General features: G+C 49.0%; 1 protein-coding gene across 7 annotated transcripts in view; it reads right to left on the bottom strand.

The window, feature by feature from the left end:
• TRPM4 (transient receptor potential cation channel subfamily M member 4) overlaps positions 1-16,026 on the bottom strand; it is a 34,753-nt gene extending 18,727 nt beyond the window's left edge. For 4 of the 7 annotated variants that reach the window (XR_003427454.1, XR_003427455.1, XM_027080167.1 and 1 more), the window contains exons 1-12: positions 15,895-16,026; positions 15,519-15,586; positions 11,180-11,354; positions 10,649-10,829; positions 10,292-10,455; positions 9,903-10,086; positions 5,325-5,386; positions 4,989-5,174; positions 4,552-4,651; positions 1,722-1,834; positions 1,027-1,359; positions 731-865 (exon numbers count right to left, since the gene is read on the bottom strand). Coding sequence is in view for 5 of the 7 variants with exons in the window: in XM_027080167.1 (XP_026935968.1) it covers positions 731-865; positions 1,027-1,359; positions 1,722-1,834; positions 4,552-4,651; positions 4,989-5,174; positions 5,325-5,386; positions 9,903-10,086; positions 10,292-10,455; positions 10,649-10,829; positions 11,180-11,354; positions 15,519-15,586; positions 15,895-15,918 (1,725 nt within the window). In the remaining 2 variants the exon portion in view is untranslated. The remainder of the gene's footprint in view (positions 1-730; positions 866-1,026; positions 1,360-1,721; positions 1,835-4,551; positions 4,652-4,988; positions 5,175-5,324; positions 5,387-9,902; positions 10,087-10,291; positions 10,456-10,648; positions 10,830-11,179; positions 11,355-15,518; positions 15,587-15,894) is intronic. The other 3 variants (XM_027080168.1, XM_027080169.1, XM_027080172.1) reach the window with 3 other exon arrangements.
• Between the last annotated feature and the right edge of the window lie 12 nt (positions 16,027-16,038).

Genomic DNA, 16,038 nt, shown 5'->3' with positions numbered 1-16,038 from the left:
GTATATCCACACAATGGAATATAATTCAACCTTAGAAAGGAAGGATGTTCTCATACATGCTACAACACTGAGGAACACTTATCTCAATTAAAAAAGAAAAATCTATTAATTTTTAACCAATGACCGGATGGGCTGAAAATAACCCAGGGCTGAAGAACTCCTGTCAAGATATTTCTTTGACATAAAGATAGGGTCTATCTTTGATCCTATTCGAATACCATGACTTTTTTTTAAACTTCTCAAATGTGTCCCAACACCTACGTCTCACCAGCTTTAATCCAGGCCCCCATCTTGGCTGCCTGAAGCTCTACCTTCCTACCTGGCATCCTTGCCTCTAGTCTTGTCCCCTTCTGCATTGCAACTACGACAATGCATCTAAACTGCAAGCACAATTATGCTGAAATGAATCCCCATCAGCTACAGATAATGTCTCACTTCCTCCTACAAGCGACCACTCTGAAAGGATGAGATTGATGCATATATATGAGCAAGGGTAAATGCCCAATATATATTGTTAATGGAGAAAGCAAGTTACAAGAAATTCATGATATGGGGGGTGGGGGTGGGGAGGAAGAAACAGCACTCGGGGTCATATATCAAGAATGGAGTGGGGTGGGGGACGAGTGATATCCTAGGTCAGGGAATCTTACTGCTCAAGCATTGGAGTTCGGTAGAAATAAAGGACAGGAATGTAGGAGCAAGTAGAATCAGAGATCAAGACAGCACTCACCATCTCCCAGAAGTACACGGCCATCTGAGCCCTGTTGAGCAGCAGAGCCCAGAGGAGCAGGTCACTCCAGGGTGCCTGCTCGGGGACGGCTTCCAGCAGAAATTCTGAGGTGGCCTTGTCCAACAGCAGAAACGACTGGAGGCGAGGAAGGCGTGGTGAGCGTTGTCTCCGCCCCAGACCTTTCCTGACTCCGCCCCAACCATCAGCCCCACACCCCGTGCTCTGACCACGCCCCATCCTGGCATAGCCCCGCCCCCAGACCCTTTTGTGCTTCCCCCACCCACCCCGTTCCTTACATTTTCCATGCTGCCATCGCCCAGGTGGGTGCCCCCGGCGGGGAACGTTGGCGCGCACGACTTCCCCAGCAGCATCCGCAGCACCTGCCCCACCTTAGGGGGTTGTGGCTCCGCAGAGGGTTCAGAGACTGGGCTTTTGTTGCCTGTGCTGTGGGACACCTGGTCCAAAAGGCTGTGGATAAGTGAGTTCGGGGGCGCTGCGTTGTAGAGCTGGGCCAGGCGCGTAGGGGTCAGGAAGTGGCCCAGGCTAAGGCCATGGGAGATGAGCAAGCGCACGAACTCTGGCCGGTCATTCAGAAGGGCGTCCATGAGGGAGGCTTCCAGGTGGAAAGACTGGTGGGGGTGGAATGAATGGGGGAAGAGTTGAGCACAGAGACAGGCAGAAGGCCAGGTGAGGTCAGAGATTAAGGACAAGAGATAGGGGTACAGAGCTATGAGTGACAGGTGGATGGATGGATGGTCAGATGGATGGATGGGTGGAGGGATGGATGAGAGGATGGATGGGTGGGCAAGTAGATGGATGGGGAGAGAGGGAACAAGATGGGGACAGATGGACAACCAGAGATGGATGGACAATTAAGAGAAGGCTGGACACGCCATAAAGGAAGATAGAGCCAGATGTCAAAGGAGTCAGGGAGTGGGGGAAATGCATCCCTTTTGTCAGGGTCCCCAGTCGCCAGGCCCCAACCCCTCACCCGCCACTGGATATCCCCCCGGAAGAGTTCACTCTGGGCAATGTCCACACGGTTCCAAGCCACAGCCAAACGCAACTCATCCAGGTAAGCTGAGGCTTCAGAGGTCCCACAGGCTGAAAGGGTGAGAAGGAGAGGGGGCAAGAAGTCAGGGGAGGTTGGGAAGATCTGATGAGTGTCTGTATCACTTCTACTCGAGATGCCTGACATTTAAACTCCGTATAAAGGCAGTGTTGTTGGGCAGAGTCTGGGGTCTTAAGAAGTCAGGCTATTACAAGCATAAGGTCATTCAAACCCAGGGGCAGAGGTGAATGTAAAACTCTTCAGACCAGTGGTTGAGAAGCCCCAAGACAAGGAAAGGGAATCATTTATTCATTTAACATTTACTGAGGTAGGCTACAGACCAGGCAGTAAGAGGGATGGAGAGAGATTGGATACAGTCCCTACCCTGAAGGAGCTCATTCCTGGGAAATATGTCCCAGAACCACATAACTGCCTTTAGAGTGATCGGTGCCCTTGGAGGAGGGCATAGAATGTGATTAGGACCCAGGGGAGGCTACAGTCACAGAGGTATGGAGAGACCCAAGGGAGCCTCCTAGGGGATGCACATTGAGGTAGGGCTTTTGAAAGACTAGTAGGATTTGGAAGTGTGCATCTAAGACGAGAAAAGAATCATCAGGGCGGCAGGAGCAGCTTGAGCAAAAGCCTCGGTGCAGGAAAGCACAGGCTATGATGGCAAATGTGAGTCACTCTGGTTTCCTGCAACTTGGCAGTATTTGTGAGGCGAAAAGTAGCAGAAAAAATGTAAACATTAGCCGGACTTCGGAAGACCTTGGAGGTCATTAAATAGAACAAGGAAGAACAAGTGGCCTTTAAAAATCTGATCGGATAATTTAATGGATCCAAAAGTGTGCAGTCAGCCTCGTGTGACCTTGGGCAAGTCACTTTCCCCCTCTCTAAGCCTCAGTTTCTTCATCTGCAAACTGGGCAGACGGTCCTTACAGGAAGGGTTAGAGGATCAGGGGCAATAATGTGTGCCAGCTGCTCAGCACAGTGCCTGGCTGTTCCTAGACTCTTATGAAGCATTCATCCCCTTCCCTCTTCCTTCCTCACCTGCTGAAACCCCATCCCTTCAACTCTGCCAACACTGAGACTGTCCAGCCATCTCCAGTTTCCCCAGCAGAGTGTGATCACTTGTACTTCTGCAGGCAACAGACTTAAAACACCACCCCCTCAAACCACATCTTAGAGAGCTGCTGTGTTTCCTCCCAGGAGGCTGATGAGTTAACTTCTGTAAAGTAAATCCGATTTGCCCACTGACTGTCATCCTCTATTAAAGGATGTGTCCCCACAAGAAACGGAATCATATTAAGAAGAGTTCCCGTTTATTAGGCTCCCCCTGGGGACCAGGCACTGCCCATCATCTGCCTCTGAGGCTCACAACACTCCTGCCAGGTATTATCTCAATTTTTCAGAGAGAGAAACTAAGGCTCAGAGAGGGAAAGTCTCTTTCTCAAAGTCACACAGCAGAGAGGGGGCCAAGCTGATACTCAAATTTTAGTTTTATCTGATTCCAAAGTCAAAAATAACTACCACACCACAGAACATGGTAGATGCAATTGGGGTGGGCACCTGGAACTCAGAACGCATTACAAATTGACACTATGCCTCTTGGGAGTTTTTATCTAAGTGGGTGTTTTCCCTGTAAAACTCTTCTGACACCAAAAATGACCCTCCCCGCCCACATCCCCACAGAGCCCTGGGGATCCCCCTTACCACTTATTTATCCCACCTCCGCATCCTACTAACTCCCAATTCTACTGGCTCTTCAAGGCCGCCCAGTTTAAATACCACCTCCCCATTTTTCTCCCCTTTCTGACAGCAGTTCCTCTCCCATGCTTTTGTCTTGAATTTTACTTAAGGTTATGTCCAAACAACCCTGGTAGGATCTGCTTTTATCTCTGAGCCTAATCTTTGTTGAATGAATAATGAGCTCCATCCTCAGCCTCTACCAAGCAGCCATTATGCTCCCTACCTTGGTTTTCATCATTCATTCCTCTAGTGACATATCAGGAGTTCCTTGCTGGGAGACAGCACTCTGGTTTTTCTCTGATGCCACCACCCCTCAGGGCTTAAAACATATTGGAGGCATATAGGAAAAGTAGAAAGGGTGAGTGGGTGGATAGATGGAAGAATGGATGGATGGAAGAATGATGAGTGGATGGAATTGTTACTAGATGTGTGAATAAACTGGTAGAAGGATGGGTGGATGGCAAGATGGATGGATGCTTGGATGGATGGCAGCATGAAGGATGAATGGAATAATGGGTAGATGGAAAGATCAATGTACATATGGCTGGATGGATGGATAAAGGATGAAAGGATGGGTGGATGGATACAACAGAAGGAAAGCAACGTTGGAACATAATGAAAGTATCTTGGGAAAATTGTCCAAATAGCACCGTGCAAAGCCCCAAAAGGCAATGATAAAAGGAAAAAGATAAAAACGGGCACAGGGCTTCCCTGGTGGCGCAGTGGGTGAGAGTCCGCCTGCTGATGCAGGGGACACGGGTTCGTGCCCTGGTCTGGGAAGATCCCACATGCCGCAGAGCGGCTGGGCCCGTGAGCCATGGCCGCTGAGCCTGCGCATCCGGAGCCTGTGCTCCGCAACGGGAGAGGCCACAGCAGTGAGGGGCCCGCGTACCGCAAAAAAAAAAAACAAAAAAAAAACGGGCACAATTTAGATTAGAGAGGATGGATAAAGTGCCGAGGCCAAGAGAGGTGTCCAAAGTTGAGCTGACAATGGGGGAAGTTTTGGGACTCCAAGCCTTACCCTTGACAAGGGCCTTCAAAACAATGGTCTCAAATTCCTCAGGGCCATCATCAGTTGAATAGACTGTCAGCAGCTCCTTCCGACTCATGATCCTCTCCACCTGCAGAATACCAAGTTTTGCAACCCACACCCAACTCCCTGGCCCTGTCCACAGAGATATAGAACATTCCCCTGAAGGACCCAGTAGTCTAGGTGCCTAGCACCCTCTACTCCCAGAACCTAGGGGGCATCCAGGCCCCCAGGCCTCTCCTCCCTTAAACCCAGGAGTCCAGGCTCCCAGCCTTTCCTCCCTCATATCCATGAGGCTGGGCCCTCATTCCCCTTCCCTTGGATCCAGGTCTCCAAATCCTCAGCATCCTCACCTCTCAAGGTCCAGGAGCCCAGGTTCCCAGCTCCCTCCCATCTCAGGTTCCAGAGTTGGACCCCCAATGTCATACCTGGGCCTGTAGGACCTCAGGGTCCCCTTTGGGGAAGAAACGTTTAATCAGATCTTGGGCTTCACATCGCCTGCCTCCTCCAGTCCCTGGAGCCAGAGTGTAGATCTCTGCCAGGCAGTCTGCAGCTCCCCCAGACCCGGCCACCAGGAGGCAGGGGAGCTGAGCCTGGGTGGCTTTCTCTATCCGCTACAGGACAAAAGGGGGAGTCAGGTTAGGGAAGGAAAGTATTCACACCTCCTGGAGTCTAGATTCCCAGCCCCCTCCTCCCCTAGGACACAGGAGTACAGCCCCCGGCTACTGCCCCCCCTTAGACCCAGGCACCTGAGCCCTTATTACCTTCAACATCTTTTCATCACCATCAATCAAGAGAAGGAGGACAGGGATGTCAATTCCAGTCCCTGAGGAGAGAAGAGAGCACAGGGCTTGGTCACCTCCCATCAGCCTCTGTCAGCGATGGGAGAGAACCACGTTTCCCAGGAGTCCCCAGGGCAAACGCTAGCTTCTGCCTAATCCTCTGTCCGGAGGCACATGAGAACTGTCATGCCTTTGAGGATGTTGGGAGGGGCCAGATCTTGAAGACGGTAATGTTCAATTTCTCAAGGGAGGAGAGGGCTGGGAGCCTGGACTCCTGGGTTCCCGAATGAGGCATGAGTCAATCCTATAACTGATTAACCATCCAGGAGCCAGGAGAGGATGAAAGTGCAAATAGAAAATAAAGGAAATAAGGAATAGAAAGGACTATCCAAATACAATAAATACAATACTATCCAAATACAATATTTATCAAAGCCCAATAGCAAACTCATATAAGTTTTTTACGAACTCTATTCCCAATAAAATAAGAACTGAAACAACATTACTACTATTCACACTTATCTGGGAGTTTTGAGCTAATGTAACAATGCAAGAAAATGAAATAATTGGAATGAAAACTTGTACATATATTTTTTAAGCTGAAAGAGACAAAGGTATCTATTTGAAGGAAAGATGATTTATATTCTCAGAAAATTGGAGAGACTCCACTCAAAATAACTAAATATTAATAAGAGAATTTGGTTAAGAGAATTAATACAAAAAAATACACAAAAATAAAAAACTTTTCTACAACTATTATAATATGTATCTTATCCATGTTTTCACAAAAATGATAAAATACCTGGGAATTAATTCATACAGAGGTATAATACTTTTATAAGGAAATTGATAAACATTATATAAGAACAAGTCCTGAATAAATGGAAAAACAAATACCATGTTAACCTCTCACAATGTAACACATAAATTCAATGCAGTTTGGAGAAAGAGGGAGGTAGGAGGAGGTTGGCAGTGTTTTCCTGTTTTTTTCTTAATGGAACAAAATAATTTTTAAATTCATATGAAAGAATTAATATCAGAGGAGTTAAGAAATTTTTGAGAAATGACAGTAGGGAGAAACTTTCCCTAATATATATTCAAACATCTTTAAACTGCTGTAAACAACAACAGGAACAAATATATATACATATATATATATATAATTTTTTTTTTCGGCCATGCTGCACAGCATGTCGGATCTTAGTTCCCTGACCAGGGATTGAACCTGCACCCCCTGCATTGGACATGCAGAGTCTTAACCACTGGACCACCAGGGAAGTCCCAAACAAAATATATTTTTGGCACAGGAATAAATAGGTAGAAGAGAAAAAGGTTCAGAAATACTTCAACATATAAAGGAACTGAATATACAACTTAAGTGGCATTTCAATTTAGCTGGAAAAAGATGGTTTATTTATTAAATGGACATGAAGAGAATGTGGTTTCCCATTTGGAAGAAAAAAATGTAGACTCCCTATCTCAAAACACCTAAAAATCATTTCCAGATGGATTAAAAGTTTAAACATAAAAATATAAGATATTAAAAAAGAAGACTTAGAATATTTGTATAGCATTGGAGTGAAATGGACCTTCCTAAAAAACCAAGGGAAACCAAGGGGCTATAAAAGGAACAACAAATATATCTAACCACATAAAAATGATAGAATTTTTATGGAAGTAGACACCATAATTAAAGTATCTTCTAAAAATTTTACATCTAACAGTCAAAGCGTTACTAAGGACAGGATACAAAGAATTCCTACAAAAAGACAAGAAAGAAATAACCCAATTCAAAAATGTGCAAAGAATATGAATAGACAATTCATAATTGAGGAAATCTGATTGGCCAACAAAATATACGTTTATATCTTTTAACAGTGGTTAGATAAATTAAAAAATCAAATGAAAAGTGGCATGTCACTTTTTACCCATCAAATTTGCCAAAAAAAAAAAATTTAAACCAAGAGTATCCAGAGCTGGTTAAGACTGGACAGAAAAGGAAACTCTCACACATTCTCGATGAGAGTGAAAACTGCTACACACTTTAAGAAAGTGATCTAGTACTATCTATTAGTATACACACAGAGCAATCTCACTTGGGGGATCTACTGTATAGAATTTAAAACACCTGGATGTAATTATGGATGTTCATACAAAGATATTTATTCAGCGTTGTTTGTAGTGCCAAACACTGATAGCACTTTAAGTATCCACCAATTGAGAAAAATTTAAATAACAGATGGTACAACCATTACCAAGGAATATCATACAACTATTAAAAGAAGATACAAGATAGAGAAGTTTGTACCTAAAAGGGATGGTTATAAGAAAGTGATATGTATATGTATAGTATAAAAGAGAGAAAGGAGCACCACTGAGCATAGCATAGGATTTTATAAGCATAGACAAAGATATAAAAGGATTAACTCCAAACCATATAACACAGATTACCCCAATAGAAGGGATTGGAGCTGGGAAGGGAATTTTCTAACGTCTTTTTATTTTCTTCTTTGACCAGTGGGTTATTTACAAACTACAATTCAGGCAATGCTATGAATTTCCTTATATACCTTCGCATGGTTTGATTAGTTCCAGTAAACACATATTAAAGCTGCCATAAAATATTATGTTGAGTGACAGAAGCCAGTCTCAAAAGGTCATGTATTATATTATTCCATTTATTTAGCTTCTGGAAAAGAGAAGACTAGAGTGATGGAAAACAGATCAGTGGCTGCCAGGGGCTGGGTGCAAAAGGAATGCCTTCATGGTAACAGAACTGGTCTATGTCCTGACTGTGGACATGAATCTCTACACATGCCTAAACTCACAGAATTATACACCCCAAAAAAGTCAGTTTGCACCCCAAAAAGATAATTTTACAAATAAGATTAAAGTTGCCGAAAAGCTAAGTAAAGTTTAAGAATTAAATGGGGGACTTCCCTGGTGGTGCAGTGGTTAAGAATCTGCCTGCCAATGCAGGGGAAACGGGTTCAATCCCTGGTCCGGGAAGATCCCACATGCCGTGGAGCAACTAAGCCCGTGCACCACACTACTGAGCCTGCACTCTAGAGCCCACAAGCCACAACTATTGAGCCCTCGTGCCGCAACTACTGAAACCCATGCGCCTAGAGCCCGTGCTCCGCAACAAGAGAGGCCACCGCGATGAGAAGCCTGCGCACCGCAACGAAGAGTAGCCCTTGCTCGCCACAGCTAGAGAAAGCCCGCGCACAGCAACGAAGACCCAATGCAGCCAAAAATAAATAAATACTTAAAAAAAAAAAGAATTAAATGGACGCTTTTTAAAATACAGGAAATTTTTATAAAGAAGCAGCTTTGTGTTTAGTTGACTTTCCACATTGGACATTTCCTTTCTGTCTTTTTCTTTTTTTTAAAAAGCTGCCAGTTTCTTTTTTTTTTTTTTTTTGCGGTACGCGGGCCTCTCACTGTCGCGGCCTCTCGCGTTGCGGAGCACAGGCTCCGGACGCGCAGGCTCAGCGGCCATGGCTCACGGGCCCAGCCGCTCCGCGGCACGTGGGATCCTCCCGGACCGGGGCACGAACCCGTGCCCCCTGCATCGGCACGCGGACTCTCAACCACTGCGCCACCTGGGAAGCCCTCCTTTCTGTTTTAGTGATTTCTGCCCTGTCTTTATTATATCCTTGCTTCTACTTTCTCTAGATTTGATTTGCTCTTCTGTTTCTAGGATTTTTTTTAATTGGAGACTTAAATCATTGATTTTCAATCTTTCTTTTCTTTTCATTTTAGGTAAGCATTTAAGTCTACAGATTTCCCTCTAAGTACTGCAATAGCTGCATCCCCAAAGTGTTGGTATGTCATAACATCATTATCATTCAGTTCAAAATATTTTCTAGCTTCTTTCTTTTTCCTTCTTTGATCCATGGGTTATTTACAAACTACAGTTCATGAAATGATATGGATGAATCTCACAGAAATAATGTCGAATATGAGAAGGCAGAATTTAAAACATGGGTTTGGTGTGATTGTATTCATATGAAACACAGTCAGAACTACTCTGCTGTGACAAGCAGGATAGGGTGGCTCTTGGGTGTGGGCAGAAAGCTTCTGGGGGCTGGTATTACTGTTTCTTGATCTGGGTGCTGGCTGCATAAGTGGATTCAATTTGTTAGAAATTCATCAAGCTGGGCTTCCCTGGTGGCGCAGTGGTTTAGAGTCCGCCTGCCGATGCAGGGGACACGGGTTCGTGCCCCAGTCTGGGAAGATCCCACGTGCCGCGGAGTGGCTGGGCCCGTGAGCCATGGCCTCTGAGCCTGCGCGTCTGGAGCCTGTGCTCCGCAACGGGAGAGGCCACAGCAGTGAGAGGCCCGTGTACCGCAAAAAAAAAAAAAAAAATCATCAAGCTGTCCACCTTTCGGTATTGTAGATTTCAAGATAATGATTTTTTCAAACACAGCAAATGATGGGAGGAGGCACTTGACCATAGGAAACTCCCCCTGGCCGCAACCCCCAAATTCCTACCAGATCTGACCACTGGGATCCTGAGCCTTGGGCTGTGAATCCCCGGTGGAAGGAGCCACTCACCTCCCACGCCCGTCTTCTGTTGGGCAAGGTAGGACTCGAAGCCCAAGCGGAAGCGGTTCTCGCCGCCCAGGCGGCCGTGGGTGCCGTCGTCCACCAGAAGGAAGGCCGAATAGTTGTAGTCGAGAGCAAACTGGACCCCATCCTCGGGGTCACCGCGCCACCGGTACCTCGCAGGAAACGAGCCCTGGGGGACAATTGGCCAGACCAGGGAGTCTTTCCATCAGGGCCAAGAGGACAGACACCCAGCCCCGTTCTCCCTCAGACCCGGAACTACAGGTCCCCAGCCCCTCCTCCCTCATACCCAGGAGTCCAGGCCCCCAGCCCCTCCCCCCTCAGACCCCAGACTCCTGGCCCCCAACCCCCACCTTGTCCAAGACCCTGGGTCCCACCTTGGGGTTGATGAGGGTGTCTCTATTCCGAACCACGCCCCAGGGGGCCACGCCCATGGCCACCACCTTGTTGCCCCCAGTCCTGGCTGTCTGGTGGTCCCGCACTGCCACACCCACATGCCGTCCAATGCCCTTGTGCAGCCCTCCGGTGACAATCCAGGCCCCTACACAGCGACACAGACTGGTGGTGAGGTCCAGAGACACACAGGCGTGCAGAGACAGACAGAGACTAGAGAGTGAGACAAAACCCCACACACAAAGGCGGGAGTGGGGAAAGACAGAATTCCAGGGAAGTGGGGGAGATGGGGGGGGGGCAGCCGGCCCCGGCCCAGGAGGCAGATGCCCACCCTCAGTCACCTGTGTTCTGGGCAGCCCGCACCAGCCCGCGTCGCAGCAGGTCCTGCAGCCAAGTCTGGAGGGTGGGGCCCCCCGACCCCCCCAGCACTGACACCACCAGGTTCGGGGCCTGGAAGCCCCATATGTTTGTAACCAGATTATAAACTGTAGCTGGATCCGTGCGGTCAGAGAGCCGGAGGAACTGTGGACACACAAGAGGAAGGGACACGGGGAAGGGGACAGAGACAGAGAGAAAGGGACAGAGACGCAGAGAGAGGAGCACAGAGATGGGGGGAGGGGGGACGGGGACAGAGACCCAGAGGGGAGGGATGGAGACCCAGAGAGAGGAGGACAGAGACCCAGAGAGAGGGGGACAGGCTTAGAAAAGACAGGGGTGGAGGGGACAGGGATCCAGGAGAGGTGAAGATAGGGATGGGTAAATGGGGAGACACAATGTTCAGTTGGGATACCCCCAGACCCTGGCTCCGGGAGCCCCTGAGGCATGCAGCCCCACTGGTCAACCCTGGCCCTGCCCAGACATGCAAGCCTCACATTGCTGGCCTTGCGGCCGGCACCCAGGAAGTCCAGGTCTCCGAAGGCATCTGTGGGCTTCTCCGTGGTGTGCAAGTCACTGTCCCATACGGTCACCACGGCTGCCCCGAATGCATCCTCCACAGCCACTGATGGGTGGGCACACCGGGGTTGCCCACACTGGCACAAGGTCCCCCTGAGGGGGGAGGGGAAGGAGGAGGATGAAGCCCAGAGGCGTCCGCACCGACCCCAAGCATCCTGTAGAAATGTCCATATTTCTGCATCTCCCTCCAGAGGAGCTCACAGTCCATACTGACCCTGGCCCTGGCCCTCCATGGTTCTGACCAGCCTGAGGGAGAGACTGGGGCAGAACCACCACAGTCACCTTACCCACCAGCAGGAAGCCACAGTGGCTCAAGAGCACCTGAGCAGGGAGGTCTGCATACCAGACCCCACACTCACTGTTGCCTTCAGGGCCTGACGTGGAAAAGTGCAGGGGGCCATTGGGGATGTCCTTGCTGCCCCCAGTTCAAACAGATGGTATTCACACGAAAAGGAAAATCAAGAGAGTGATCACAGAGCACTAGAGGCCAAGGCAGCTGTGTGACTTTGAGCAAGTAGTTTCATCTCTCTGAGCCTAAATTTCCACCTCAAATGGAAAGGCAATGATAGCCCAGCCTACGTCATAGAACTGTGAGGGGCCAATGAAATAACACAACATTTCCTAAAATGGGGGCCGCATACCAGATCCGGTCTCCGTGAACTCCACACTGAGCTTTAAATAACCTTGAACAACACAGTAAGAAAGTCATTCCTTTTGAGTTCTCCTAATTACTGTCAAGGAGAGAGGATCAGCTGGGTGCTAGAATGTTTTTAATGCCTAACTCTTTTTTTCTTTTTAACAGAGAAAAGCTGGCCTCAGGCTCAGAAAACTGGGCTGGCAACAGCATCCACTTAGACGGTAAATACTTTTCACCTGGTTTTCATTGTGATTGTCTTTTATGGCTTGTTTCTTTCTCTTTGTGGCAAATGAAACAGATTTTGCATTTAGGGTGATCACATATGAAACTTCTTTCCCCCTAAATAAATACGCAAGTATCCCTTGTTACCTAATGGGATTGGCACCTGAGTTTAAAAACAGCAAGCCACACAGGTTTGGGAGATGAGGGATTTATTTGAAAATGTATCTAAATCTCTTTGGTCCCTGATTCCAGAAGGGATTCAAATATCGGAGGAGACCTGCATTTATGTAAACAGAGTGAGCCATGATTTAAGGACTAATTTTACGGAAAGAATAGCACAGGTGGTCCATGGATTTGACAAGAATTGTGAAGTCACTAAAAGAATGGCCAACAAATCCAAACAGAATGCACCAGCTCCTGGCACAGTGAGAACTATAGGATACATCCCTCCCTCTTCCTGAGTCTACCTCCAGGGTCCTGGCATGCCTCAGTTTACCCACTTGATCCTTTCACCTATCTCAACCCCGTCCCTGGACCCCCCCCTCATTCCTGTCCATCTACTTCCCACGAGCCCTTCCTGGCAAAATTTCTTCATGGAATGTTCCAGAACCTGAACTGTCCAGTACAGTAGCCTCTAGCCACACCGTGCTCCTTATAGTCAAATAAATTAAAATTAGATACAACTAAAAATTCAGTTCCTCAGTTGCTCTGGCCACATTTCAAGTGATCAGGAGCCACACGTGGCCAGTGCCTGCCATACTGGATGTGGATATAGAACATTTTCACCGTTGCAGAAACTTCTGGTAGACAGCACTGGCAGACTCCCCCTCTGTCCGTCTCATCTCCTACCCCCCTTTCTCTGTGTGGCCACTGAAAACGAAATTGTTCCCGATAAAATCAGCAATTACCTGCACATCCCCGAGTACAATGGCTCCTATTCAGGTCTCATCTGACTCCGACAAAGTAGCACTGGTCATATCTAAAAGGCTGACTCTAGAAAAGCTTTTCCCTGGCAGAGCACACCCGTTCCCCTGGCTGCTCTGTTTCTGCCTCATCTGTGGCTTTCTCTTCTTCTGTGCCTCCCTTGAGTGTAGGTGTTCCCCAGAGCCAGGACCACATGCCTTCCCTACATGGGTCTCAAACTCAATGGCCCCAAGGGCCAGGCAGGAAATTACGTAAGAGAAAGAAGCATCAGGTGGAAAATTATAAGTGGATGTGCCGGAGGCTGTGCTGACTTGAGGCAGCATGTCTGTCTTGAAGCATTCAGAGACAAGTTTTTAGCAATCCTTTCTTCCGTGGAAGAAAAAAAAGAAAACATCGGCCATAGAATTGCCAGTTTGCAACCTCCTCTGATTTTACACTTTCTTCCCCCCATCCTACTTCCACTTCAGTTTCCATTACCACCTACAGCTAGGACTTCTCAAATCTTGGATGGAAGTCACAGACCTTTCTTGAGTCCCTGAACCAGGTTTGCAATGCCCCTGGCTCCCCCAGGCCCCTCCCACACACGAAATCCCACTCTGAGCTGGGCAACATTTCCCAAACCTACTCATGCACCTGGGTTCCCATCTCGGGGACAAGCTCACTGTTTCCCAGGCCCCAGACCAGATGTCTGGGCCCATACTCCCCTCTCCCCTCTCACTCTGCAAATCCATCGGTCCCCAAGTTCCTGCCCCTGAATCTTTGCCCTGTCCCCACCTCTCTGTGTCCCCTCAGCCCTGGCCTGCCTCAGGCCTGTTCTCCTCCCACCTGTCCCTTGCCCAGACTCTTCCCCAGCTTCCTGAACTCCTGTTCATCCTCATGTGGCCCTCAGGGCATCTATCCACACCCAGAGCTGACTCTGCCCCTCCCATGGCTCCCTGGAACACCAAGACTCGGTCCCAACCCCTCGGGGTGACATTTGAGGCTGTGTGACTACTGGCCCTGCCCTCCTTCTTGATATCCTCTTTCAGATGCTCTCTGCACCTTGAACTCTGCCCCATTTGCAAGCCACATAGTCAATAGGGGGCAATTTATACTTGTTCCCACTCCTGGAATCCAACCCACCTTCAACTGTCAAACTCCAACTTTATCACCTTCCAATGTCACCTCATTAGCCCCTCCTCCTACAGAAGCCATTGGTGACACCCTGTGTCCCCTCCTCGGACTTAACCAGATGCCTCCTCTTGGCTCCCACTGGGCCCAGTGGCTTGTCCTTTGCAGCTCCCATCTCCTTGCCTTATAATCATCTTCCTCCCACCAGACCAGAGGTTCCTAAAATTCCTTGACCGCCCTTTCCATCAGTAAAAGTTTTTGAGCACTCACCCCCAAATAATATATATGTTTATTTATACATAATTCAAGCCATCCTGCACTAATATAGTCATAATAAAACACACACTAAATTAGGAACGTTGACATTTCCCATACCCCAAAGATTGCCTTGAGGACACTAGAAAGCCAGAACCCACTTGAGAGACCATCACTGAAGGCCAGGAACTCCTAATGGTGGCCACTCCCCACCTCTCAGCCACCCAGCACAAGCACAGGCCCTACACATGCTAGTAATTGCTACCTTCCGGTGGTTCCTATGGACATATTTTCCAGTGACTACTATGTGCTGGGCACTGTTTCAGAAATATCATAAGCAGTAACTTGTTTAATTCTTACAAAGCCGCAGGAAATGGAGCCTGTTTTTTTTTGTTTTTTTTTTGTTTTTCTTTTTGCAGTACGCGGGCCTCTCACTGTTGTGGCCTCTCCCGTTGCGGAGCACAGGCTCCAGACGCGCAGGCTCAGCGGCCATGGCTCACGGGCCTAGCCGCTCCGCGGCATGTGGGATCTTCCCAGACAGGGGCACAAACCCGTGTCCCCTGCATCGGCAGGCAGACTCTCAACCACTGCGCCACCAGGGAAGCCCTAGAGCCTGTTTTTATGCCCAGATGATAGATGAGGCCCAGAGAAGTGAAATGATTTGCCCGAAGCCACACAGCACGTGTCCCAGCTGAAATCTGAACCCTGGCAGGGCCTGTGCTCTTGAAAATAATGCCCCCTTGGAAGTGCTGAGTGAGAATTTCTTGGAGGAATGAACGAACAAGTGAATGGATGAAACAGAGACAGCCAAGAAAGAAAGACAGAGAAAGTGACACCAGGAGGCAGAGACACACAGAAGGGACACGGGGAAGGAAAAAACCAGAACCCAGCCCTGGGTCTTGAACACTGAACCTGAGCGGGAGGATGGGAAATTGGAAGTGTTTGCAGACTGACCCAGGCCCTCCCCGAGGTAGAGAGCCACCAGGGAACGCCCTTGGGAGTAACGGCTCTGACTGGGGAAGGGAAGGAACCGAAAGGCGGGGTCTGCGGTGGGCGGGGTCAGCGGACCCGGGACACTCTGGGGTCTGTCCCCGGGGCGAACTCCTCACCCCGCATCTGTGGGGTCAACGATGAAAGTCGTGCACGTCTTCTTCTTGAAGATCTTGGGGATCCAGCTCTGGAGACAGGAACAAGGAGTGGTGGGGTGGATCCAGTTAGGTCCTATGGGTCACGGAGTGACCCACCCGCGCCCGAGCCGGAGACCCAGGAGTCCGGGACCCCAGTGCCCTCCTCTCCCGGACTCAGGAGACTCGACCCCCCCAACTCCCTCACCAATCCGTCCCCAAGGACCCTGGAGTCCGGGCCCCCAGCAACCCCTTCCTTTGTCTGACCCAAGAATCTGGGTCTCAAGCACCCTCCTCTCTGGAAACCAGGAGGCCAGGCCCTAGCTCCCTGTTCCCTCAGGCCTGGGTCCGGCCGCTGTACCTGCTCCTTCTCTGCACCCACCATGCTGCCGCAGCCACCGAAACCTATCCGACTCCCGGCATTCGATCCACCAACCCGGGTTCTAGATGCGCCCTGAACAAACCGGATCCGCCACTTCCCAGCCCAGCCTTGGGCGGGGCCAGG

Source organism: Aethalodelphis obliquidens, unplaced genomic scaffold, assembly GCF_003676395.1.
Source record: "Aethalodelphis obliquidens isolate GAN/ISIS:26980383/991018 unplaced genomic scaffold, ASM367639v1 scaffold43, whole genome shotgun sequence".
NCBI lineage: Eukaryota > Metazoa > Chordata > Mammalia > Artiodactyla > Delphinidae > Aethalodelphis > Aethalodelphis obliquidens.
The sequence above is the reverse complement of the archived record's forward strand: the minus strand, read 5'-3'. Positions and strand labels throughout refer to the sequence as shown.